General features: G+C 41.1%; 1 protein-coding gene across 17 annotated transcripts in view; it reads right to left on the bottom strand.

Annotated features, from left to right (window-relative positions):
* SLMAP (sarcolemma associated protein) overlaps positions 1 to 27776 on the bottom strand; it is a 201090-nt gene that overhangs the window by 96896 nt on the left and 76418 nt on the right. For 8 of the 17 annotated variants that reach the window (XM_014577409.4, XM_014577410.4, XM_014577408.4 and 5 more), the window contains exons 3-4: positions 16231 to 16384; positions 6598 to 6670 (exon numbers count right to left, since the gene is read on the bottom strand). In XM_014577409.4, the coding sequence (XP_014432895.2) occupies positions 6598 to 6670; positions 16231 to 16384 (227 nt within the window). Of the gene's footprint in view, positions 1 to 6597; positions 6671 to 16230; positions 16385 to 26303; positions 26381 to 27776 lie in introns of those variants that run through there. The other 9 variants (XM_075938859.2, XM_006130893.5, XM_075938863.2 and 6 more) reach the window with 2 other exon arrangements.

Below are 27776 nucleotides of genomic sequence, written 5' to 3'. Positions count from 1 at the left end.
ACAGAGAGAAAGGGTTAGCTCAGTATAACTATGTTGGTCAGGGGTGTGGGTTTTTTACAACTGAGTGCCATAGTTATACTTGTTGGTTACACCAACAAGCAGCTCTGAATAGAAAAGAGCTTCGGAGCTGGCATGCACTCCTGCAAATCCTTTCTATGCAGAGCCACGGGGGGGGGGGGGGGGGGGGGGCGCAAAGATGGTGGTGGAGGAGAGACTGCGAGCAGCTGGTAGCATTAATTGATAAGCATCAGCTTATCAGTTAAACATTTAACCGGATACACAATTGCATCCCTAGAACAGAACACACCTCAGGTATAGTCTTCAGTACAGATTTATGTCAGTATGTCTACATAACTCAGAGGTATGCAAAACCCACAATCTTGATGTAGGCAGCACTATTTTGACAAAAGGACTTCTATTTTCAACATAATTATCACCTCAGGTAGATGGAGTACCCACAAGGAGCATCTTCACTAAGTAGTACAGCAGCAAATCTATGCTGATAATCTGCAGACAAACCCTTAGTTTCCCAGACCTGAAGAAGAGCTCTGAAAGCTCAAAAGCTTGTCTCTCTCATCAACAGCTTCAGGGGGTACCCAAATTAGTTTGTAATTGGAAAAACTCAAACAAACAACGGGGGGGGGGGGGGCAGGAGAAAAAGCAATAGTCAATTAGAGAGTCCATGACACTCTGATCCCCTTCCCCCCTTTTCCCTTCTCTTCCCCATCCCCTATTTATTTAGAAATGGAACCTTTGGTAACGTCATTCACCTGAAGAAGTGGGTTGTGTCCACGAAAGCTCATGATACCATCTACAGATCTTGTTAGTCTATAAGGTGCTGCAAGTCTCTCACCAGAAAAAATTGGTCCAATAAAAGATATTACCTGCCCCAGGGGACTGGACTCGACCTCTCAAGGTCCCTTCCAGTCCTAGTATTCTATGATACAGACAGATGTTGACAAAAACTAGAGACGTAACCCATCCTTATTAGGACTCTTCAAGTCAGTGGTTGAGGAATGGAGATATCATTTCCCATCACTACTAGTTTGGTCTGCTCCTCCAGAAATGAGACTCAGTCATTTCAGTGCATTGCCCTGGACCCCTGCTACCAGTAGTATAGAATCATAGAATACTAGGACACGAAGGGACCTCGAGAGGTCATCGAGTCCAGTATCCTGCCCCCATGGCAGGACCAAATACTGTCTAGACCATTTCTGATAGACATTTATCTAATCTTAAATATCTCCAGAGATGGGGATTCCACAACCCCCTGGGCAATTTATTCCAGCGTTTGACTACCCTGACAGTTAGCAACTTTTTCCTAATGTCCAACCTAAACCTCTTTTGCTGCAGTTTAAGCCCATTCTTGTTCTATCCTCAGAGGCCAAGATGAACAAGTTTTCTCCCTCCTCCTTATGACACCCTTTTAGATACCTGAAAATGGCTATCATGTCCCCCCTCAATCTTCTCTTTTCTAAACTAAACAAACCCAATTCTTTCAGCCTTCCTTCATCGGTCATGTTCTCTAGACCTTTAATCATTCTTGTTGCTCTTCTCTGGACCCTCTCCAATTTCTCCACATCTTTCTTGAAATGTGGTGCCCAAAACTGGACACAATACTCCAACTGAGGCCTAACCAGCGCAGAGTAGAGCGGAAAAATGACTTCTCATGTCTTGCTCCCAACACACCTGTTAATGCATCCCAGAACCATGTTTGCTTTTTTTGCAACAGCATTGCACTGACGACTCATATTCAGCTTGTGGTCCACTATAACCCCTAGATCCCTTTCTGCCGTACTCCTTCCTAGACAGTCGCTTCCCATTCTGTATGTGTGAAACTGATTGTTCCTTCCTAAGTGGAGCACTTGGCATTTGTCTTTATTAAACTTCATCCTGTTTACCTCAGACCATTTCTCCAATTAGTCCAGATCATTTTGAATTATGACCCTATCCTCCAGAGTAGTCACAATCCCTCCCAGCTTGGTATCATCTGCAAACTTAATAAGCATACTTCCTATGCCAATATCTAAATCATTGATGAAGATATTGAACAGAGCCAGTCCCAAAACAGACCCCAGCGGATCCCCACTTGTTGTACCTTTCCAGCAGGATTGTGAACCATTAATAACTACTCTCTGAGTACAGTTATCCAGTTAATTATGCATCCACCTTATAGTAGCCCCATCTAAGTTGTATTTGCCTAGTTTATTTATAAGAATAGCATGCGAGACCGTATCAAACACCTTACTAAAATCTAGGTATACTACATCCACCGCTTCTCCCTTATCCACAAGACTCGTTATCCTATCAAAGAAAGCTATCAGATTGGTTTGACATGATTTATTCTTTACAAATCCATGATGGCTGTTCCCTATCACCTTGCCACCTACCAAGTGTTTACAGATGATTTCCTTAATTACTTGCTCCATTATCTTCCCTGGCACAGAAGTTAAACTACCTGGTCTGTAGTTTCCTGGGTTGTTCTTATTTCCCTTTTTATAAATGGGCACTATATTTGCCCTTTTCCAGTCTTCTAGAATCTCTCCTGTTTCCCATGATTTTCCAAAGATAATAGCTAGAGGCTCAGATACCTCCTCTATCAGTTCCTTGAAAATTTTAGGATGCATTTCGTCAGGCCATTGTGACTTGCAAGCATCTAACTTTTCTAGGTGATTTTTAACTTTTTCTTTTTTTAACCTTATCTTCTAAACCTACACCCTTCCCACTAGCATTCACTATGTTAGGCATTCCTTCAGACTTCTCGGTGAAGACCGAAACAAAGAAGCCATTAAGCATCTCTGCCATTTCCAAGTTTCCTGTTACTGTTTCTGCCTCCTCACTGACCAGTGGGCCTACGCTGTCCTTGGTCTTCCTCTTGCTTCTAATGTATTTATAAAAAGTCTTTTTGTTTTCCTTTGTTCCCATAGCTAGTTTGAGCTCATTTTGTGCCTTTGCCTTTCTAATCTTGCCCCTGACTTCCTGTGTTGTTTGCCTATATTCATCCTTTGTAATTTGTCCTACTTCCCATTTTTTATAGGACTCCTTTTTATTTTTATATCATGCAAGATCTCGTGGTTAAGCCAACGCGGTCTTTTGCCATATTTTCTATCTTTCTGACGCAGCGGAATAGCTTGCTTTCAGGCCCTTAACAATGTCCCTTTGAACAACTGCCAACTCTCCTCAGTTGTTTTTCCCCTGTCTTGATTCCCATGGGACCTTACCTATCAGCTCTCTGAGCTTACCAAAATATGCCTTCCCGAAATCCATTGTCTCTATTTTGCTGTTCTCCCTTCTACCCTTCCTTAGAATTGTGAACTCTATGATTTCATTATCACTTTCACCCAAGCTGTCTTCCACTTTCAAATTCTCAACCAGTTCCTCCCTATTTGTATCTCATAATCAGTGTTCAAAACTATAGTAAGGCCCAGGAGGAGGAAGAGCAGAAAAATTAATGTCTCCCCTATTAGCCACTGACAAGAAAAGACTGTCCTTCTAGGACACCAAAGCAATTCCAGCTCCAGATCCTGACCTGAAATCAGACTGGAGAAATGAGGGCTGTTGTACCCTTGACCAATGCTTCAAATTTGGTGACGTGACGTGGATGACTGGGTCAATGATGGATACTTGTTTGATTGTCAGATTCGTCTCATACACCTCTTGTTCTCATATGGCCTATGCTGTTGTGTATACACTGGTGCTCTGAACCTTTGGTTATGTTGTATTGTTTTTTCTTGGTTCCAGGCAGCTTTATTCCCAGTACGTGTAGTGTTGCCCTACAGTCTTTAAGGGTGTGGGGGATGAGTTTGTTGCCTTCACGAAGAGCTTTGTGCCCTTAAACTGGAGGTCCTCGTTCGATTGAACCTCCGTGGGGAACCCCGATAGCTGCAGCCATGATGCTCGCCTCATCACTACTGCAGATGCCATGAACCTGTCTGCTGTATCTGCTGCATCTAATGTGGCATGCAACACTGTCTGGGATATCAATGAACTTTCCCTCACATTTGATTTGACCAGTTCTCGTATGTCTTCTGGTATGCACTGAATAAAATAATTGAATGATTTGAATGGCTGGTGTGAGTAATTGGCTAGCAGAGCTACATAATTTGCATTTCTCAGTTGGAGGGAGGCTGATTAATACGCCTTCTTCCATTCTTTTCATCTCTGTCATGATTTGGTGTTCTGGGGTTCTGGTGTTGCTTCCCCCTCTGGTTGGCTGCTTTGACTACCAGTGAATTCGGGGAAGGGTGGGAGAAGAGGAAATCCACCCTAGTAGGTGCTACGTAGTACTTCTTACCCAGTTTCTTCCAAGAAAGAGCTTCGTTCATCAGCAGAGCCAGCTTGCTATATTGAGGTAGGCTGACTATACTCGTGAGTTTATGCTTGTTTTGTGTTTCGTCGGAGAGCTGTATGTCAAGTGTGTCCGCTACCCTCTCGAACACATCTTGGAACCTTCTAAAGTCATCCCCTCTGATTGGTGATGCAGGGAGACTGTGTTCGTCCATCGTGGAATATGATGTATTGGGAGGAATAGGCAAAGCTTGTGTTGCCTCCTCCATAGATGAATTGCTGTCATGGTTGTCTGGGTCATAGTAAGCCTATTTCTGAGTGTTCATGTCAGCTGACTACCCTGGGTCCCTGAAGCGTTTGTTGTAACTGCGTTTGTTGGCTTCTGTAGGACGCTCCTGGGTCCCAATAGGGCCACTGTGCTGGAAGCTGCGGAGGTATCCATTGAGCCATCTGCCTCTTCTCGAGTTGCTGCTGTTGTGGTGCAACATACTGAGTAACTCTGCACTGGCCCCTTATCTCCTCCTCCTCATCGTCACTAAATCTTGCTAATATTAGTGATGCTGGTGTTGAGGATAATATGGAACCTCTGGACCTTGGTGTGCCATAGGTACCGAAAAGTGGTGAGCATGGCACCGAGGCTACCGTGAGGTCCGCCTCCATTATGTATCTCGGTACTGGGAGCAGTGAAGGCACTGCAGTGTAATTCACTGCAGCTGAGCTCAGCTCTACCACCAACGCTTTGAAGTGAGCAAGTACTGGCAGTACCAAGCATTTGGTAGAGCGTGGCATTCTGCTGTTCTGCAGCTTGCCATCTTTGTTTGTAAATTACTGGTACTGGCTTCTCTGCCAGTACCAAAGGCTTGCTGTAAGGACAACCCGAAGCATGGTCAGCAGCTCTGTGCTTCGTTTGGGGATCACGGCTTCTCTGAGCGGATTCCCCTATCCCCCTTTTGACAGCCCTTCTCAGGGGAAACATTATCAGCCTTTGTTAAGAGGTCTTTTATTGCTCACAGGCTGAGACTCAGTGGGAGACCTGGAGTGTTTTGTGCTCCACTCCAGGTCATGTTTTCTGGCACGTCCATCCAAGGGAGTGATCCTCCTGCTCTCCACCCCAGAGGAGTATCTCAGGAGAGGAGGGGGGTTAATTGAGGCTGCGGTTCAGCCATAGTATTGAGGTCCATGAAGAGAAGTCTTCTTTGTAGATCTCTTGCCTTCTTTGATCTTGGGGTAAACTTCTGGCAGTGCGGGCAGTGGCTGACTGGGAGGTCCTGCCCTAGGCAGCACAGACACTGCTCGTGTCCGTTGGTCTCTGACATAGAAATCCCACATCCTGTGCATCTTTTAAAACTCAGTGGTGCGGGCATGACACGGTTTGCCTGTCTGCGATGCCCTTCGGGCAAGCGGGATGCAGCAGTAGCACCTGTGCCCTGCTCCACTTCCTGTTCTTCCTACTCTTCCTTCTTTCCCCTTCCCCTTACGGCTACTGTATTTGATTAAGGGAGACTGTCTAAATGTGACCGATGATGGCGGGGGTTAAGAAAAACCCAGGGAACGGCCGCCGGCGCATATGCAACTGTCATTCTGAGTGATTATGCAATAGTGCCGCACGGGCCAGCAGCCGGCGGACTGCTAGCAAGAATCTCCAGGCCCACGAGCACAGCAGCACTGACACACCTACGTGGAGCACTCACGAGGATCTTCCAAGAAGAATAATTGCTTACACTTGTTCCTTTCATATCAAACATCTAACAGGAAACCCTCTTAAGGTAAGTGCATCTTTGCTTCTTAGAGAATTACTAGAACATGGATATATATCAGAGGTACTGAAGAATAGATAACTAGTGGTTAAATAATTGTACTAAGAAATCTGTGTGATTTATGCTGTTCCTTGGAATAGCTGCTTGGCTCCTGTGATGTCCCATTCAGGACACCCAGACCTGCAAGTCTTTCACCCCTCTGCCTTACCAAGAATGAGAGCTTTGCTGTTGCTAAGATGTGGCAGTTGCCTAACACACCAGTCTATCTTACCAGAAAACTTTTTAAGATTCTACAAGTCTAAACGTGGCCTTGCAAGCCCACTTTTGTAACTCTTGTGTGAGTGCTACCTTTTAATATCTTTATTACCTGTGCATACTAGATGAGAAATGCTTTGGGGCAGGGATATTATGTGTTACGTAGTACGCATATATATACACAATTATATAAATCTACATGTGTTACATATTATTATGATGGTAATATACTGAACAAAACCCCTCATAATATACACTAATTTCAGTACGTATTAATAAAATACTTAATTATACTTACTCTGACCGTAACCGGGCTTCCATACCATCTGGGAGAAATAGTTTTATTGTGGAGACTATACATCCATGGGTAACTGAGAAGAAATAGGAATACTGTGAGTCTTAGTAATCAGTTAATAAGACATTACTTAGTTAATAGAAGTGCAAACATGATTTGAAGGAAATATATAGGTATGTCACAATCAAGGAACTCTGTGAATGAGCAAGAAAACAAAGGGGAGGTCTCCAAGCACTGGCCCCCAACAACTGAGTCTCCCTGCTCGTACCTCCCTGTGAGAAAGCAAAAGCTGCCAATCAGAAGCTTGAAAAATTAAGGCCCTGTGTTGATTCCTAACTTATGGTGTAGATCGGGGTGGCCAACCCATTCTGGGCAAAGAGCCAAGACAGAAATGGATCCAGCATGAAGAGTTGGGGCAAAGTTGTGGAGGGGAGGGGGTAGAGAAAAAAAAAAACAAGACTCTGACCTTTAGGAAGCCGCAGTTAAACATGTTTTGAGGCTTTTTGGCCACAGCAGACTCCTGCTGCCATCTTTATTTCTGCAGCTTTCATGGTCGCACTGGACAGCCCCCTGCCCAGGTCAGCACAGGGAACTGAGAGAGGAGAGGAACATTTTTGGGGGCATGGCTTTCGAGCCACAGGGGGGGGGGGGGCAACTTCACTAGCCGCACCCGGGGGCGGGGGGGGGGGAGAAGAGGGAGAGAGCCACATGTGGCTCGTGAGCCTTGGGGGTTGGCCACCCCTGGTGTAGATCCATTTCTGAGTCTTCCACATTCAACAGTACCTGCCTGATTTTTTGGGGGGGTTTTTTTGTTGGTGGTTTTTTGTTGTTTGTTTTTTGTTTTGAGACAACCAGCTCTCAGTAGACAAAAAAGTTAATTATAGATTTCAAAACACAACAGTGACAACAACATGACTGAATGAGTAGTTCTGTGGCACCTCTGGCCTGGTCTCCACTAAAGGGAAAGGTTGACTTAAGATACTCAACTCCAGCTATGTTAATTACACCTTCATTACACCTTACATGAATACAATCCACACAGCAGGAGTTCCACAGGAGCAAATGCTATGGTCAGCTTCCCTTACTCCTCGTGAGGAGCACAACTACTGGAGCCAAAAGGGGAGCCCTCTCAGTTCGAATTAGCAGAGCTTCACTAGACCTGCTAATTTGAACCCCAGAAGATTGACTGCGGCAGCGCTTATTTTCTGCATGTTGCAGACATGGCGTTAGAGACAATTTTTTTATATCTATCTATCTAAAGTATCAGGAGCTTTTGTGGACAAAACCCACTTCTTCAGATGAGCTTAGGCAATAAAAAAAAAAGGTGTCAAGGGAGGGACAGTATGTCTTTATTGAATTTAGGTAACAAACCTAGAAATTCTGGAAATACAGAAAATGCCATGGCTTTGCACTCACTGAAAGAGCAGGGAATAGAGTGGGTTTAAATTTCCAAAACTTTCTAAAGCAGTAAGTACGAAGAAAATGCACCGATACATTCAACTGGGACAACAGTCACATGTCTTTCACAAAATAGAATCAAATCTTTCTAGCAAATACATATTTAAGAAGTATCGCTTTCAAGGGGAACCACTGACCATACTCAAAATTAGAGACTACAGAGAGTCCTACCTTTACAAAATGCTCCCAAGTAGTCCTTTGGGAGATCACACAGATTCTGAAGGCAGGTCTACATTTAAAATGCAGGGAGGCTGTGGCATTTTAGTGAAGCTGCTACTATGCCATCAAGAAAGTTTTGCCCATCAGTGGTGTTAGTCCTTCTCTATGAGAGGCCATAGCCATGCCAATGGGAAGGTGCACTATGTTGAGGGTTAGACTGATACAACTATGGTGCTCAGGGGTGTGGATTTTTCAGACCTCCTGAGCGACACAGTTATATCAATGAAGTTTATAATATAGACGTTGCCTGAGATATTAGATGTGGCCAAGAATTTGGAATGTGGATTTTCCCAAAATAAACTAAGGAATCACTTTACTGCAGGATGTATGAGAACAGACTATTTATTTTCCAAAGAAAGAAGGGCACCTGAATGAAGATCTTTTTGAGGACAGCCCTCTGATAGGACAATGACTGCAGAAAGTTGTACGATTATGGTTAGGAAGCAAGTGCTTTTAGGTGACTCTTCTTTAACTTTCTAGCTATTTCTTTCAATTCAGAGTCACTGGAAAAGAAGCCTGGAAAGCTCAAGTAAGGACCAAGTCCATCCCAGGGACTGAAGTCGTATCTTATGGATACCAAATGGAAAGTGAGGAAATAATTTGCTTCAGAGAGAATTCCAGATGAGAAGATTTCTGTTCTCTTTCCTCTATATCCTGTTGTGTTCGAGAAGTGAGAGAGACCAGGGATGGGGGTAGGGGAAAGAGGATGTGCTCAGCAAGAGGAGTACATTGCTGCTTTAGAAGTATGATGATGATGCAATCTCTGGCTAGCAAAATCCTATCACAAAAGAAGAACTGAAGGAAGACAGCATTTCAGAGAAGCTAAATGAATTATTTACATTGGTTTTTACTGCAGAGACCATGGGGGAGATCTCAACATCCAAGTTCTTCTTTTTACATGACAAATCTGAAGAACTGTCCCAGATTGAGATGTCTGTAGAGGTAGTTTTGGAACACACTGATAAGTTAAGCACACTAAGTCATTATGACCAGATGGTATTCGCTCAAGAGTTCTGCCAAGCATCCAAATATGAAATTACCAAACTACCAACTGTGATACGTAACCTCTTGCTTATATCAGCCTCAGTTTCAGATGATTAGCAGATCGCTAATATAACATCAAGTTTTGAAAAATGCTCCAGTGGTGATCCTAGCAATTACAGGCTGGGAAGCCTAACTTCTGTACCAAGCAAATCACTTGACTCTATACTAAAGACCAGAATCAACAAACGAACAAGAAAACTTTTGACATGGTCCCTCGCCAGAGCCCATCAAAGAAACTAAACAGTCACAGGATAAAAGGGAAAATCCTCTTACGGATCAGTGATAGAAATGTAGCCGTGTTAGTCTGGGGTAGTTGAAGCAAAATGCAGGACAATGTAGCACTTTAAAGACTAACAAGATGGTTTATTAGATGATGAGCTTTCGTGGGCCAGACCCACTTAAGTGGGTCTGGCCCACGAAAGCTCATCATCTAATAAACCATCTTGTTAGTCTTTAAAGTGCTACATTGTCCTGCATTTTGCTCTTACGGATCAGTAACTGGAAATAAAGGGTAGGAATAAATGGTCAGTTTTCACAATGCAGATGTAATTAGTAGAGTCCTCCAAGCATCTGCCCTGTGACCTATGCATTGTTCATCATTGTCATGATCATGAGAGATGGCCAGCAGCCTGGGGACTAAGGGGTTAACTCCGTCCCTTACCTTACCAGGTAACTGGCAGTTAATAGAAATGTAGGTAAGAATTTCCAAAAAGGAATTTTTGGGATTTCCCTCTTTTGTCCCTGAGCAGTTTCTCTCCAGATACTGAGGGAGAGACATCTGTTTCTCCAAGAAGAGACTCTTCACTATCTGTAAGTAGGGTAAAGTTTAGATAACTCCGTTTGGTTAATTTTTGTGTCCTGGTTTTACTTTAGGGGTGAGACTTCCCAAGAGATCTCTTCCCTGGTTTCCTTATCATTACTTGGGAGGTGGCAACGGATTTTTATCTCCAAAATCTAGGTTTTTAAGATTCTGGGGGGAAGTTTTATACCAAAGCCTGGAAAGATAAGGTTTTGGGGTACTTCTGCGGGCCCCCACTTCTGCATTTATTGTGCCAAAGTGGGGAAGAAGCCTTGACAATCATATTTACAAATGATCTGGAAAAGGGTGTCTACAGTAAAGTGGCAACATTTGCAGAGGATATGAAAACCCAAGACAATTAAATCCAAAACTGGATGCAAAGAGTTACAAAGGGATCTCAGTGTATGACCTGGCAACAAAATGGCAGATGAAATCAATGTTGATAAGTTCATACTAATGCAGATTAGAAAACACAATCCCAACTATACATATAAAATAATGGGATCTAAATTAGCCGTTGCCATTCTAAAAATATCTTGGAATCATTGTGGATAGTTTCTCTGAAAACATCCGCTCACTGTGCAATAGCACTCTCAAAAGCAAATGTTAAGAACCATTAGGAAAGGAACAATGTCAGTTTTTAACACGTTAACCAGTAAGGTCTGGAGCAGCTCCATGCCCATTGTGGACAGGAGCTTCCCCACCTAGGCTGAAGCAGTCGCTGCCTGTGTTGGCCTGGGTGCCTTGCAAGCAGTGGCTGCTCTGGAATTCATGCTGGATCAGCCCCTGGTCTGCCACAGGTAGGAGCTGCTCTACTCCAGTCAATGTAGCCACTGCCTATGAGGAGAAGCAGGGGGCTACAACCTGCCACTCCAGCCCGGTTGGAGCAGCTCCCCCATTTTTCCCCCCTCCCACACTCACACGTTTAATTGGTTAACCAGTTAAACAATATTCTTAACAGGTCAGTCAATTAAATGGGATTTTACATCCCTAATAGATGCAAGACTGAAAATATTATAATAGCAATATATAAAATGAGCGAACTATATAAATCCATCAAATACTACATGCTGTTTAGTAACCCCATCTTGAAAGAGATACATTATAATTGAAAGGGGTGCAGAGAAGTTCAACTAAAATTATGAATGGTATGAAATAACTGTTCAGCTTAGAAAAGAGATGACCAAGGAGGGATATTAGAGAGAGTTCTATAAAATCATGACTGGTATGGATAATGTGAACAAGGTAGTGTTATTTAGCCCTTTACATAACACCAGAACCATGGATCACCTCATGAAATTAATAGGCAGCATGTTTAAAATAAAATTAAGGAAATACTTCTTCACACAACACACAGTCAACCGATGGAACTCATTGCATGGGGATGCTGTGAAGGCCAAAAGAATTAAATAAGTTCATGTAGGATAGGTATATTAAGGATTATTAGATAAAATGGGCAGAGACGTAATCCTAAACTTTGGTTGTCCCCAAACTACTGAGTGACAGATGCCAGAATCGGAAGATAGGGAACAGATCACTCATAATTACCCTGAGCTATTCATTCCTTTTGACATATCCAGCATCAGCCATGGTCAGAAGTCCCTGCAGCCCGCACTACTCCCCCACAGTTTCCACTGGCTGGGAACAGCAAATTACGGCTACTGGTAGTTGCGGGGGGGAGGACTATGCCTGCTGACACTCAACATCAGCACAGTCTGCCAGTGGCTTACACTGACGGGCCAAAAGCAAGGTTGTCAACCCCTAGCCAAGGTGCTCACCCATAACATAATGTAATATAATAGAACCTGACTACAATTTACACTCTTCAATAAGGAAAAAAGTTTGGCAGAACTCATGTCTGGTCTGTCAGGAATTCTAACTCAACACTAGGAATTTGAGGAACCAATGCTTACACTACAAACCAGTAAGGCAACATTACCATTTTACATGCACTATTATTTGCATGAATCAGAACAAAGTAGACTCTGGTTTCTCATTGGGAAAATTGGTTACTCAAACAAAATGGCCATTACAATAAAAACTAGGACTGTCAATTGATATGTGTTAATGCCTGTGATTAACGCAGTCCAGGATTAATGTGTTAAGTTTTTTAATACGTTAATCACAGGCTTTAATGCTGCATTGCCCCTTTGAAGTTACACTGCAGCGCTTCAAAGGGGCAGCACAACGCAGAGCCCGGGATCAGCTGGGGACTCCCCAGCTGAACCCGGCTCCACTGCCCCTTAGGAAAGCGCAGAGGTGCTGTTTCAGAAGGGCAGACGCCTCACAGTGAGCCCAGGATCAGCTGTGTGGCGGCTGCCCCTCAGAAAGACCGCCTCAGTGTGTTTCAAAGGGGCAGTGGAACCAAGGGACAGATGGTTACTCCAAGCTAATCTTGGGCTTCCCATGGCAGCGGAACCCAGAGTCAGCTGGGGACTCCACAGCTGACTCCGGGCTCCACGGTTGCCCCTTTGAAACGCCACCTTGGGGAGGTTTCAAAGCAGCAGCACCTCACAGCTGTGCGGTGCTGCCACTTCCAAGTACCTCTCCCCTCCCCCCCTTTGCTGCCTCTATTTAACAGAGGAAACAAAGGGGGAGGGGGCAAATCAACTAGTTCACTAGTCAACTGCCTATCCGGTAAGACAGTGTTTCCCAATTGGTGTTCTGTAGAACCCTGTGGTTCCATGAAGCAAAAGTAAGAGTTCCGCGATAACCTGGCACTCCCCAACCCCCTCTTAAAAAGACAGAGACTAATTGCAGCAGGGCTTTTTTTTTTGGGGGGGGCTTAAACTGCAGCTTTTTTTGTTCTTTTTTTTTTTCTTTGACAAATTGTGACTTTTTTGTTTGTTTGACAAATCACAGCGGGGTTTTGGGGGGTTTTTTGCTCTGAATCAAAGGGTTCCTTGAAATTCTTTGAAGCCAAAAAGGGTTCCATGGCCAAATAAAATTGGGAAACACCTCAATAAGCATTTGCTTATCGGATAGTCGACTAGTCTTTAACTTCGCTACCGGGGATCAGGTGGAGTGCCCAGCTGATTCCTGGCACCGTGTTGCGCAGCCCCTTTGAAGTGCTTCAAAGGGGCATCACATCACAGAGCTGGGGATCAGCTTTACACTCCAACTGATCAATAGTAGTTCAAAAGCACAACTACTACTTTTTGCTTCTATAATCACTACATTATCAGTATGTAATTGTTTTGCAGAAGGCTACGATGACTAGTGTTTAAGATGCTATATAAATATCAGAATGAAATTTAGTTTTAAAAGAGTGTTGTTAGCTCCATATGGCATTTTTGTCTGCATTTTCTCTTTTAATAATATAGTAAACTAAAAAAAAAGAACAAAATATTTTCGATTTGTTTACTATATGCATTTTAACAGCACTCTTTTTTCAATATAGTTTGTTCATCATGCTACTGTTCAGCTACAGTTCTTGTCATATGAACTGATATGGCAATGTCACTATCATTCACACTCTGAAGGGGACTCAATTTGTACGTTCTTCCCCAGGAACTGCATGAGGATGTTCATTAGCGTCCGCAGTGCAATGGATGCTGTTTCTATGTTCAGAGTCTCCTTACTGTGGACTTCTGCATCAAGTTAGGGATGAACATGTGAAAGTAGCAAGGAAACCTTATCCTTCTTCACTATCAAGCCCATGAGTGGCAGCAGGGAGCAGCCTCCTCGTTATTAAAAGGTAGTATAAATATCAGCAAAAAAATACAAAACCATTTCATTTTAGAAGATAATTTTTTAAAAAACATCAAAGCATATTATGTAAAGGATAGGTTAAAAACATTTTATATTTTAAGTCAATTTCACATACAAAATTTCAAGTGACAGGGTCACTAAGAATGTTAGCATAAACATTTACTTGTTGATTTACATCTGAGTCTGTATATGTACTTGTCAATTGACTTAAATAGGTCTTAAGACTTAAGCGAGTATTAAATTTTCAGCCCTGATTTAAAATGGGTCACATGAACTTCATTTTAAAATTATGTATACAACCAGTATATAGGGAGCTTTTAAATAACTTTCTTTCAAACAACCTACCTTCTGAACAGCTTAAATTTACCAAAATGAAATTTATGAAGTGACTGGTTTGCAATACAGTGTAAGATGTGATGGTATTTTTGAAGAAAAAAATTTAAAAGCATGAAAATACTTACTCTTGTCATACTTGAAATGCATCTACATTTGCCAGAAGAGTTTACGTAATCTACTTTAATTGTAGATATTGACACAAGTAACTGAGATTCACCTTTCTTGTCATAACCTGAAAGTTCAAAGTTTTCTCTTCAGCTAGCTCCCATGGACCCAAATACTGCGAACTCTCACCTGCTCTTTTAGTGCAAGCAACAATTTTGCCAAATATAACATCCCCATATTTATTTGTGGGGGAGTGTCCTCTATGGTATAGTTCTACATTATATATGGCACTCACTAACTGTAAATCTAATGGCATTTTAAAACCATTCCCAGAAAATCTAATGCATAAATGTAGCTTCTTTTTTTTACTCACAGCATTGGTTCCTCGTCAAAATCAACTTTGCACAGAACTGAAGAACACTTGATAAAATTTTAAATTGGGAGAGTTTAGAAACAATTCTTCAAAGGAGCAAAATAGTGCTTAAACTTCATTCTGCTTTTTTTTCCATTTTACTACAAAGAAACATTAAGGATAGAAGTAAGAAGCAGAGTTCATTTGGATGATCTTTACTCCCACCCTATTCTGAAGATAGCTAACAACACTGTAAGACCATGCCAAATTACTCCCCAATTACTCGTCAACATATTTCTTAATTCTCTATTAAAATTGTATTCTTCATATTTTAGTAGCATGAGTTAAAAACTATGGCTGACTGTGCCGTCAAGAAATTCTTGATGAAGACCATCATTCACACCAGCACCATCGTATTGTTTGAAAATACTGTGGGATTCTTCTATCTGGAAGGTAAAAATGTTGATAAAAACCACACAGGATCCCCTGGGTTTCCCTACAATACCACAGCCTATTTAAATTGTGGGATCAGCGACCGACACACAGACAGACACAAAATATACAGAGGGAGAAAAACAGAAAACACTAAGCAGCTGCATGAATTCATAATTTCATCCTGTTCACCTTATGCCCTTTAAGATTTCTGCTGTTCTGGGATACTACTGAATAAGATATTGCCTCATTGCTTTATCTAGTATTTTCCCTAAACTATCAATTTATCTGAATAGTCTCTTCTTTCTAATAAGATTTTGAACATTATCCTTATAAAGAAACTGAAGAATTTTGGTACAGCAGCGGAGACTAACTTTATGCTTCCACTGAGGCACTTAACCTTTTTGCAAAACTTTATGTTTTTGACTAAGTAATTCATGCAGGATTCCTTCCAAGAAAGGCCAGATTTCTTATGTGCAAGTCACCTAATGGGCACTCATTTTCTGAAGAAATTTCATGAGGATATATATTACAACCCTAGCGCTCACACACACAATAAATATAACAGAATAAGAATTGACAATAATTATTAGAAAAATAACCAGTACCTAAATTATACATTATACAGAAAAGGGCTAGGGACAGCAGGCCTACCAATTAACCGAGACTTGCATCTTTTATCTTAATAGATGGCTTTTGTGAGCATGCATGCTTGGAAGCATGTACAAGTTCAAGTTGGAGAATGAGACATTTCTCTTTAATAGTCACTAACTTAGTAGCAGCGTATCTCTAGCTTTCCATCATCTTTTTACCCTTTCCCTCTCAATTTCAGAGTGCCCCCAAGCAAGAGTGGAAGGAGGAGGGAAAAAAAAAAGTCAGTGAATAAGAGCCTCATCAGTTTCAAACTGTTTCTGACCATGCACTCAAGAAATTCTTGATGTAGATGACAACCCACAGCACCAGCACCATCCTAATGCTTGAAAAACACCGTGCGATTCTCCTACAGACAGGATAAAAACATTGGTAAAAACCCCACACAGGAAATCTTGAATTTTCCTAAAATACCACATCCTCTTTAAAATGTGTTTATTTTTCCCCGTTGAAGTTTTCTGTGTAATACTGGAAATAGTGTAAGTATACTTGATATTTAAAAATAGAAACAAAAAAAGATGATCCGTACCCTTACCTTTCCGCGTGTTCTCTGTCACATCTACACCAAACTGGATAATGTCACCAGACAGAATCTCACATGGTGGGCTTTCCTCAGATCCTCTACTCAATCTCTGACTGTTTATGAAGGTACCATTACTACTCTTAGTGTCTTGAAGATAGAACTGTTAAGAAATAAATTGGACTGTGGTAAGTTATCTGCAAGAAGAAAGACTGAAGAAATTGAAGCAACTAATTCCATTCTACTATAGAATGTGAAGTTAATACACAAGCTAGAAATGGGAAATATTTCTATTTGCGAACTTAAGGTACTGTTTCATGAATGTTACATTTTTTTCATTTTCCATTATGTCTATTCTTAAATGTTAGTTGTTTTTTAAACACAAATATCTGTTAACTAAGCCTACTGTAAATTCAAGCATACCTACTATGCTACTGTTGCTACAGGTTGAACCTCTGTGGTATGGGACTCTCTGGTAAGGACCATGGATGTCACAGGACTAGAGAGCCCCAGAAGCAGAGGTTGCCAGTGGCTCGGAGTAGAGTCAGCTGCAAGGGGTAGCCGAGCCTGCGGGGCACCCGAGCCTGCGGGGCACCCGAGCCCACAGATAGCAGGGCAAGAAAGCTGGCAGGGCCGCCAGGAAATCCAGCAGGGCAATGGGACAGCCACAAGGTTGGTGAGGCTATTGGGAGCTCCAACAGGGCCGTTGAGGGGTTGCCATGAGGTTGGCAGGGCCACTGAGAACACCAGGAATTATGTTGGGGCTGCTGCGAGGCTGGCAGGGCGGCCGAGAACTCTAGCAGGGCTGCCACAGCTTATGGAGCTGGGACCTCCAGCAGGGCTGCTGCAGCTTGCAGGGCTAGGAGGCTGGGGAGAGGAGCCCTGGTGACTAGAGAGAAGAATCCAGCAGGGAGGCAGGCAACTCCCTCCCTCCCCCGCACCATTCCTCCTCTGGTCCGGAAAACTCTCCTTTGTCCAGGACCTGTCAGGTCCCGAGATTGCCAGAGCAAGAAGGTCCAACCTGTAGTAGTTTAACCTACTAGCTGCCACAAACAGTTAAGCACGACAAGCAAGAAGCATTTTTGCAGTGATTATGCTAAAATTCACAATCATGTTAGCTAACGCATCTAAACCTTGAAGTGGTATGCATCCCATTAAGAAATCTGTGTTCTATGCTACAAATAAGCTATGTTATACAATAGGGCAGCAATGCTAAAAAGAAAAGCCTAGAAAAAAAATTAAGACTCAGGAAACAAATATGGGGCTAAGAATGTGAGACAAGGAAGCCCAAATGGAGAAGGGTCAACTCTCAACTCCCGCTAAATATTTTTAAAATATTGGAGTAAGGATAGTGTCCTCCATCCATATTTAGGCATCTAAGGGTGAGATTTCCAAAAGCATCTAAATGATTTAGAAGTATATTTCCAAATAACTTTGACTATTAAGTACAGCCTAGCCAAAACGTTTTTTGATTATCAGAAATTCAGTCTACTAGAAGATGGCATTGATTGCAGATTGAGCACCATTTATTAGGGATGCTAAATATCAGTTAATTGAATAGTGGAGTAACCTCATGAATTCTTATCTGTTAGTTGACTATTCTATAGCCCCAGGGATGCAGATGGCAGCCACAGTATCAGAGGCAACAGTGGGGCATGTCAGGTGGCAGCTGGTCCACGAGGGGAGCCAGCTAAAAAACAGCTCCCTTGCGGACTGGCTGCCTGTCACCCTGTGGTGACAGGCACATGGGTTGTCAGCAGTCCCTGTCTAGGGGGGGGGTCTGAGCTCCCGGACCTGGTATGAGCCAGGACTGAGCCAGGCTGCCTGCTTTATTACATCCCTACCATTTATCAAGTTTTTATACGAGTTTGCCTTGTTCTCATGCTAATGATATTAATAAGGACCCTTTACTTGTGTATTTCAGCATAAAAATACAGTTTAAGTGTGAAACCTCTGAGGAGAAAGAAATTCTATGTAAAATAAATTATCAATTAGGAAACTAAAATACAACGACAAAACAAACTAACAATTTAAAATTATAAAATGGGAACACCTAGCCACAAAATAATTTATACTGAAAAATAAAATGAAAGAATTATATCTTTAAAAAAATCTATTTTAATTTTATTTTAACTATTTTTGTGCACTTGGGTACACAAAACATTCAGAATATAAACCTTTCCCCCATCCATTACTCTGCCTGTTGCCTCTTCAATTTCTGATTTGTTAGTGCTACTGGTAAACACAGACTTGCAGGGTATACAGGAAAGCATACACCTAAGATCCAAACAGAGCTGTATATGAGCATAATGACAAAGTGTTCTCAGATATACAAATTAATTAAAAATGCTCCAATATTTAGTTACAGTAACCTAAGGTGTTACAAATAGTTATAGGAGATGTACAATTTTTAAATTAGTGTCCCTTCAACTATAAAACATTTAAAAAAACCCACAGAAAACCTCACAACTTAGAAGCAATTAAAATCATTGCTTCAGTGGGGCTCTTGTACATTTCGAAAACAGAATCACAGCAGAAGCGGTGTGAGCAGAGATTGATTCAGTCTCCACTTGTGACATTTCCTGCTGTGCCTCTACTTCCCCTGCCCCCCTGCAGAGACAGTGCTGGGAGGAACCGGCTTTTAAGCCAGCTCTTCCCCCCTCACTGGCTCTTGCTCCCCCTGAAAGGGGGGGGGGAAGAGGGTGAAGCGACTAGTTGCATCACTAGTCAACAATCCAATAAGCTTATCCTTGTTGACTAGTCAATTAGGGCATGTCTAAACTATATTCCTCTTTCAAAAGAGGGATGTAAATTAGATCAAAATTGCAAATGAAGCTGGGATTTGAATTTTCCATGCTTCAGTTGCATAATGGCAGACATGAGTTCTTTTGAAAAGGGGCTTTTCGAAAGTGAAACCGCCGTCTAGACGCAGTTCTTTAAAAAAAAACAACCCTTTTTCAAAAGAAACGTCATGCCTGAAAAAATGAGGTTTACCGGTTCTTTCAAAAAAAGGGGTCCCCCCCCGAAAGGACCGTGTGTAGATGGCGGTTTTACTTTCAAAAAGCTCTTTTTCAAAAGAACACGTGGCTGCCATTATGCAAATGAAGAGCAGGAAATTCAAATCCTAGCTTCATTTGCAATTTTGATCTGCCTAACTTACATCCCTCTTCTGAAAGAGGGGTGTAGTCTAGACATAGCCTTACATCCCTAGTCTGAAGCCATTTAGTAAGTAATGCAGTCAAGACAGTCAGCATTGGCTTGTTCCTTACATAGTAATAAATGTAGGTGCTTTTTTCCAGTATGGTTTTATGCTATTCAAATGTTCTTTCCTTACAGTAAAGTGATCAAAGGACTGAACTATGTCTCTCCGTTCTGTCTTTAAAACAATACCTTGGAGTACATACACAGAGCTTCTGCTAATATCCAGGAGCTACAAACATGGTACATATATATGTAGTTCAAAAATTATGCTGCCATATACCCAATCTCTTCTCCTCCCCCCATGCACACACTCATTGGGAAGCTGGTGTCCAATTTATTATCTGCTAACTCTGGTGAGATTTTAAAAAAACTAAAACCTTTTCCCAGGCTGAATTACAGTGTTATTTCCTGCCCATGCCTCAACTCTTAAGGTTTCCATCCCCCCCCCTTAAATGTTCTAGGTCTTGACAACTCCTCCCATTTATGTATTAACAATAAATTATGGCTTTGTTTATCTCTTGCACATAATTTAAAGATATTAAAACCAGATTTTACAAACACCCAAACTCATTTTTTCAGTCCATGTGAGAATAGGATATAAGCAAATGTGATTTGCTTTTACCAGTAACGTTACATGAGGAACTACTTAATTCAGGTGTGGCCATATTCCAGCCCGCAGGCTGAATCCCATCTGCAGGGTTAGTCCCTTGCAGGTATCAGAGGATTGCAGCTCTTGTTGGCTGCAAATGGTGATCTGCAGCCAATGCGAACTGCGATCTTTAATACCTGCAAAAGGACAGGAAAACATAGCCTTGTGTTCTAGGTCAGCGGCTTTCAACATGTCCATGCTTGGACATGCATGATCAATCAAGGAAATTTTCTTCACAGCATACTTGTGAAGAAATAATTAGAATGAGAATAGGACCCTGAAATTTGTGATTAAAGCAAGTAGAAGTCTCGACTCTAAGTCTGGAATTTGCTTCTCAAATGATTAAACTAATGTCCAATCAAGAAATTTCTTGCTCATCTGAGGACAGAACTTTGCTGTCAGTTGACATTCAGTTAGACTCTCTCTACTTGGCTTCAGAAAGGCCATGTCTGTTTCTCTTTTCTTGCTGTAGGTCAGTTGTCCTCAGCTAATGATTTTAGACAATTATTACACAATAAAGCTATTCTCTTTGGGGGCTTAATATAAATAATATTAGAATAATACAATCGTGAAAAACCTAACACAGAAATCTAACACTTATTACAGAATGCCCAAGTAAAGTGGATTTGGATGGGGAAATGCACAAAATCAAATTCTTAATTTCCAGGCAGAACAAAGAACAGCTCAGTGGCTACAATGATCGCTTATAGGATTTAAAAGGGGCTGCAACGTCACACAACCTCTTATCACTAATAAGAGCAATCTAGTAGTTGCAACTCTGCCTCCCTCACATGCTCTATAAACTGTCACAGAACCCAATTCTACTGAAGTATGTGCAAAATTCATTGTCCATCTCTCCAAACTTAGAAAGTGACTGAATCCTCCCCATGCTTTATGAAATGGACTTATGGACACAAATATGCATAACCCAAAGATGCTTTGGACAAACTGCCTCATATAACCTATCAATCAATGTCTTAATCCGTTGTGTCTGTATATTTTATTTTGGTGTATGTACCGTTTGTGTGTGTGAAGTTAGATATATGGAATGGTTTTTGGTTTTAAATGTGTAAATGAAAGCCATCAAGGGTGTTACCATCTATGTCTGGATAACCAACTGTAAACAGTCTCCTTTGTCTTTTAAGTCTTAGCAGTGGTTGGTCTTAGGAAGTCACATGTCTACCCCAACTGGTGGGGCAGACCAACTAATTGTCCATGGAATGATGGTATCTGTAAAACAATAGGAAGTTAGGAGTTTGTCTTTGGCTGGCATGGCAGTCCTAGGAGAATGAACCAAAGGTCCCAAGGAAAGGGAACTTCCCTGGTTTCGAGGCTTAGCTTGAGTAAGAACCAGTTTAGGGTGAGTTTGTAGTAAGTTTGTACTGAGGTTGTGGTGTTATAATTAGCTAAGAATTTTCTGTTATTTTAAATTTGTAATCTACTTTGCTCTGTCTGTTCTCACTTATAATCACTTAAATCCTACTGCTTATAGTTCATAAAATCACTTTTATTTACTCTCAAACACACTGTAAATAACTGGGAGCAGTCAGCATGCACATCTTCCTTCCATTGTTAAAAGGGACTTACCTAAATAATTTATTTAGGGTTCTGATCCCATTTGACGAGTGGTATCCTAGAATGCTGGCCCCAAAATGGCATTTTCCTTGGACCCAAAGATTTTTAGTGTCTGTACTGCTCCTTTGGAGGGGCAGTGATCTCAGCTCTGTGCCTTGGTTTGGGGAAAACAAGGGACCTGGCCCAGCAATACAGGGTAGCGAGATGCCCCAGAGATGCGAGAAAAGTGAGTGGCAGTGGCCTTGACAGCACCCCGGGAAGCACCCCCAAGAGGTCTTCTGTGACTTCAACTCATCACAGTGACATGGTTACTCCAAATGTCTACTATGTTTCTCATTTAAAGACTTCATTAAAATTTATATAGCAAGTCAAATAAGATGGCTTGCTATGCAGCTACTGCACAAGGAAAACCTAAATGTTCCTATTCAAACAGCCCTATCCTCTTAAAATCAAGAGCCTAATAGCTGCTGCTACAAAACACAAAGTAACGTGTAAGCTTGAAACATTTGAAAAGAATATCCAAGAGGTCAAAATATCAACCATGTAATACACAGCCAATGCTTTTGTGCAACAGCTGTTTGCAGTTTTTATAGGTCTCAATAATGAGTGGGAAATGGAACTGAAAATACATAAACCCTATATACCACCCCCTAACAGAATAAATTGTGAGCCTGCAAGAATGCTTAATAGTAGAGGTATCAAATGTAATTTGCAAAACTCAACTGCCTCAAAAGCCAAAAGAATCAACTCCAAGTGTTGATTTTTCTGCTAGAAACTCCTGGGACCCATTGGCTGCATCAAGCTTGGTAGTAAATTTTACTCAACAAGCAAAATCAGCAGTATCTGAAAATGGCAGCCAAAGTATGGACAAATGATTCCCAACCATCCTGAACAGCATTAAAGTAGCATATAAAGTCCCAGTCAATCCAATAAGAAAATGGAAGAGTCAGAGAAAAATGTGGTTGAGAAACTATACCTCTCCCCAACAGCATGCAAAATAATACTGCTGTCCCTCTTACGGAATGAATATTTTTCTTCTATATCAGTGGTCCCCAAACTAAGAGGCATAACCCACCCCATGGTGCACAGAAGTAAGTCTGGGGAATGTACTTTGGAGCCTGAGCCAGCCTCCAAAGGCTCCTGCTCTGTCCTTTTTCTCTCTTCATGTTCAGGCCAGCTCCTCCCCTACACTCAGTTCAGCCCACAGCTCCACCTTCAGCCCAAGCTCCTCTGCTGAGGCAACTGTGAAGTAATGGAGACCCAGTGTGGACAGATTACATTATTGGTTGGGGGAGGAGTGAGACACGAAAAGTTTGGGCACCACTTCTCTATGGAGAAACTTAAGTGTTGAAAAGAACGAGTTTAGAAAGTAAAATCTATCTCCAAAAAATTCAAGTATCCACTGCATCATAAGGTCACTAAATTTTCAATAGCTCTTAATTGTTAAAAAGAACAGTTTCGTGTGATATTTTTCACTCCCCTCCAAAAAATAGGAAACATTTTGCCACAAAATATCGGAACACTTTACAAAAATAGACTTTTTACCATCAATGTCGCTAATTTTGATGTAAAAGGCATATTTTTGAAGACAGCCAGATCTAGAGGAGGAGTTCTAATTTACAAGTACTTTAGTTTATATATAGCTAACTGACTCGCTGCAATAAGACATTTGTCACCATAGTTACTAATTACTACTTTTTAAACATCTCTCTTCCTTAATTTTGTCATTGTGGCTCACATAAGAATTTTGGGAAATTAAGTTTTGCTACAAATGCTGGGCAGATTCAATACAAGTATTAACAATTTCCAATTCAATTCCCTTTCTTTATACCATGTTCTTAAAATTTATTTCACATTCTAATATCAGCCTTTCTAAACAAGCCACAAGGAAAACACAACAGCTTGTGGAAGCTGATTAACAGCCCCAAAAGTTGTGCTATAGTTTCAGCAATTTCACATTTATATTACAATTAGGGATGTAATCGTGTAGCCAGGTAAATGATTAACCAATAAGCATCCACTTATCGGTTAACGCAGCTAGCTACACACAACTTCCCCTCCTCCATCCCATGACCCTCACCCTGCGGCTCTGCATTTAAAGACCTTTTAGAGACAGTAGGCAGGCATGCCAGGTCAGGCAGCTACCCCCTCTGCAGCTCTGAATTTAAATCCTGCCCGCCAGCTCCCAAACTCCTTTAAATGCAAAGCAGCAATGGGGGTAGCTGTTGGAACTGAGCCAGGATACCTGCCTGCTGGCTCCTCAAGTTCCTTTAAATGCAGAGCCACTTATCAGTTAATCACATAACCGACAAAATTTGTGTCAGCTACACAATTACCAAATTACACATTTCCTAACATCCTTAACTATAATAAATTCTCACGTCCTCAACTGGGATAGATGACCCACTAAGCTAAGCATACACACAAAAGGAGGCATCCAGAGGGCTTATAATTTACATAGAGAAGACAAAAAGGTGGTAAGAAGGAAGAATCTCTGTTTTACAGACAGGAACATGACATACATGGACATTACATTATTTGCACAAGGCCACACAAGAAAATCAGTAGCAGAGCTACTCCAAATGCTCTAAATACAAGCCTAGTGCCTTAACCTCAAGACCATCCCCTTATCTCAATTTAATTTTCATTAATTCTAAGTTCTAGTGCATTCCCCAAAAGGCACTTGATCCAAGTACCAATGACACAATAGACTTTGCTTTACAATTCAACAGTCAAATTTTCACACAATGGTAAAATATAAGATTACACAATTCTAAGATTCACTACTTCTTATTAGAACTTAATTTTATTCAAGGGCGCAAACTTACATCACTAGAAATTATATCATGGCAAGTTATAGTAACTATAGTAACTATTCATTATTTTGATCAATGACCAAGTCATTATTGATAAAGTATGCAGATGACAATGACTGAGAGCATGGAAAATGAAAAGATCACTGACAGTTATCTGGATCACTTGGTAAGATCAGTGCAAGGAAACAATATGAATCTTAATATAATCAAATGTAAAGTCATAGAAAAAACAGAGCAGTGACTTTACAAAACACTTGGGGGTAAAGGCAGATAAGTAGCATAATCTGAGCTTCTAGCAAGATAATGTGTTCAAAAAGGTTAACATGTCCTTGGATGAATAGAGAGGGGAATATTGAGTAAGAATAGAGAGGTTAATAACTCATGTATGTGTCACTGGTGTGTTCACTACTGGAATACTGCACCCAGTTAGAGTGTCCACAATTCAAGAAAGATGTTGAAAAAATTAAGACAGGATTCAGAGAAGAGCAATGAGAATCACTACATGATTGGAAAACTTGACTTGAAGTGAAAGACTGAACGAGTTCCATCTATTTAGCTTACTCAAGAGAATCTTAAGGGATGACTTGATCATAGTTTATAACTAATTAAGTAGGGAAAAGAAATTTGATAGAGGGTCTTCAATCTACCAGAAAATAGAGAAATAAGATCTTATGGCTAGAATTGGAAGCCAGACACATTCAGACTCAAAATTAGGAGCAAATTTTTAACAGAGCAATACATTTTGGAACCAATTACCAACAGTTGTAGATTCTCCAAATCCATCACTGAAAATTTAAAAATGTAGATGATGTATTTTTCTATGCACTAGTTCTAACAGGAATTGATCCAAGGAAATCTTACAGCCACTGCTACGAAAGTGTAGCAAGAGATTTTTGCTTTAGATGCTTGAAATGCATTATAATCCTTAATCACAAGGTTGCAGAAAAGAAAGGGGTTTAAATTTGCCAAAATTGTAACTCGTTTGGACATAAAAAGAAGGGTGATAGTGTCAGGACCCTCTGAAACGTTTAGAACAGTAATTAGTTTTAAGAATAAAGCTTTAATTAAATAAAAATTAATAATAGTTTAAACTTAAAAAAAATCCAGTAATAGCAGGCATACGGATGATGAACTGAAAGGTTCTATTTCCTCAAGATTTCATCTCTACAGATACAGGGTACATTGCCTATGATATATTAATTTCACTTCCTGTGACAAAATGGTAAATTCCAATTCCATGAGGAATGACTCAGCAAAATCCCAAAGACACATGCTGAAACCCATAGTAATACAATGATCCTGTAGAATGTGCTCCTACTGCCATGGGGAATGGTGGAGGGCCTGACCACTGCTGCCTCTCTGCGCCAGTTCCTCCCCATAATCTCTGAAGCCAGGTCCCTTGGGGGATGGGTGACATGGGAGGTAAATGGTCAGATGGTGGTAGGAAGGGGCAAGGCTTGGGGCACAGGTTTGGACATGCCATACACATGGGCCAGCAAGCCTCCCAGGCCGGACTGCCAACATGCTCCGGAGCCTGTAGATGGCCTGTGAGCTGGGAGTTTAGGAAGCCCCTGACAGAGGGCTTCCAAACAGGAAGTAGGTAGGTTCATGAAGGTTACCGGGAAAAAAAAAATCCAGATGGATACTCTGAGGCCTTTGAGATACATATAGCTTGTTGTATATGCAACTCATTAGCGTATGCTAATCACTGAAAGCCAACTGGCTGTATTAAAATTACATTATGTCAATGAACTACAAAACTGTCTATGAGGGCAACAGTGAGCAGGCTAAACCCTGTAGTGGAAAGTGACCATCAGTGGAGAGAAGACACTGCACAGCACCTGCAAAGAAGTAAACATCTGAACAGAAGGAACCATCTGAAAAGAAGCAGAGGAATCCTGCCAAGAAAAAGCTGCCCACGAAGAGCAGTTGAAGATGGAACAGCAGCAGCAACCATAGAATTCTAAGGTGCCACGGCAACAGCTTTCTTATGGTGCGACTACACAGCACCCTAAACTCAAAATAAAATATGCCATTTGCACTATGCAAATTACATATCTTATCTTGAATCTATTTTGAAATAGCTTATTTTGAAATTTGGTGTGCCTACACAGCGCCAAATTTCAAAACAACACACTATTTCAAGCCATCCTTTATCCCTTGTACAATGAGGTTTACCAGGATGTTGAAATAACGTGCCCGTTATTTAGAAAAATATTTAATAATAATGGGCGGCTTGTGTAGATGTGGGGCAGCTATTTTCGGTATCCCAAAATAGCCATACCCTTAGATGCAACAGAGCTTCTATGTCATCAGCAGCCAGTGAAACTGACAGAACAGAAAGACCAATAGATGAATCAGAGGGAATGTGAGTGGAAGAATGTAAGTTCACTTATTATTACTATTAAAGAGCATATGGGATTTACCTACCAATACAGCTGGATGCCTGGGGTTTGAATGAGCTCTTTCCCTACCCATCCAATAACTGCCTGATCAACACTTACTGTATGTTTAGTGGTAAGTACTGAATGTTTATTATTATTAAATGATTATAGTATTACATGTTACAGAATAGTAAGCAAATGGTTAGATTATTGTATATTTAATTTGCTGTGCCACTTTACTATTACATTTCTTTTAATTGCCACTACTTTATTATTTTTACTATAACTCTTACTCAATGTATTACTATTCTTTCCTTTAACTAGTCAATTATCAATACATTTTCGTTTTGAAGATTTGCTGCTTGCTTGTCTATTCTTGATTGGAGGGCTGTATCAATGTCATTTCAAGGGAAAACTATCTAGCTGTGGCTCTGCATTGCAATTCCTTTAGAGTAAGCCACAACCCTTTTTACCAGTGTAGATCATCAAAATAAAGTTTTAAATTAAAAGCTGTCTAGTTATGCAACATCACTGGGATAGTATAATTGGCATCAAGTCTTCCAACAACAGAAGTGGTCAGACTAGATGATCACCAGGATCACATATCTTTATAGTTACCAGTCCCATACTTCCTAATGTGGACAAATCCAATGAGAATAAACCCACAATTTCATTACCAAGCCACAACTTCTGTCACTCCCTTCAGAAATCTTTGCAGAGTTAACTATCTAACCTCTTCTAACACTTCTCAGCTGTTCAGTCTCTTCTATCTCAGCAAGACATAATATAAATCCCTCACTGAACACTAAAGCAGCTAAGCAGCAGTTACAATTGATATAATCACCACAAACAACATTGATTTATGGTGTTTTAAAATATCATTTGGTATGCAAGACAACCCACACAATTTCACATATTCAACATTTGCCT

The sequence above is a fragment of the Pelodiscus sinensis genome, chromosome 11 (assembly GCF_052426305.1).
Source record: "Pelodiscus sinensis isolate ZL-2025 chromosome 11, ASM5242630v1, whole genome shotgun sequence".
NCBI classification, from domain to species: Eukaryota; Metazoa; Chordata; order Testudines; family Trionychidae; genus Pelodiscus; species Pelodiscus sinensis.
This window is presented reverse-complemented; position numbering and strand designations above follow the sequence as displayed.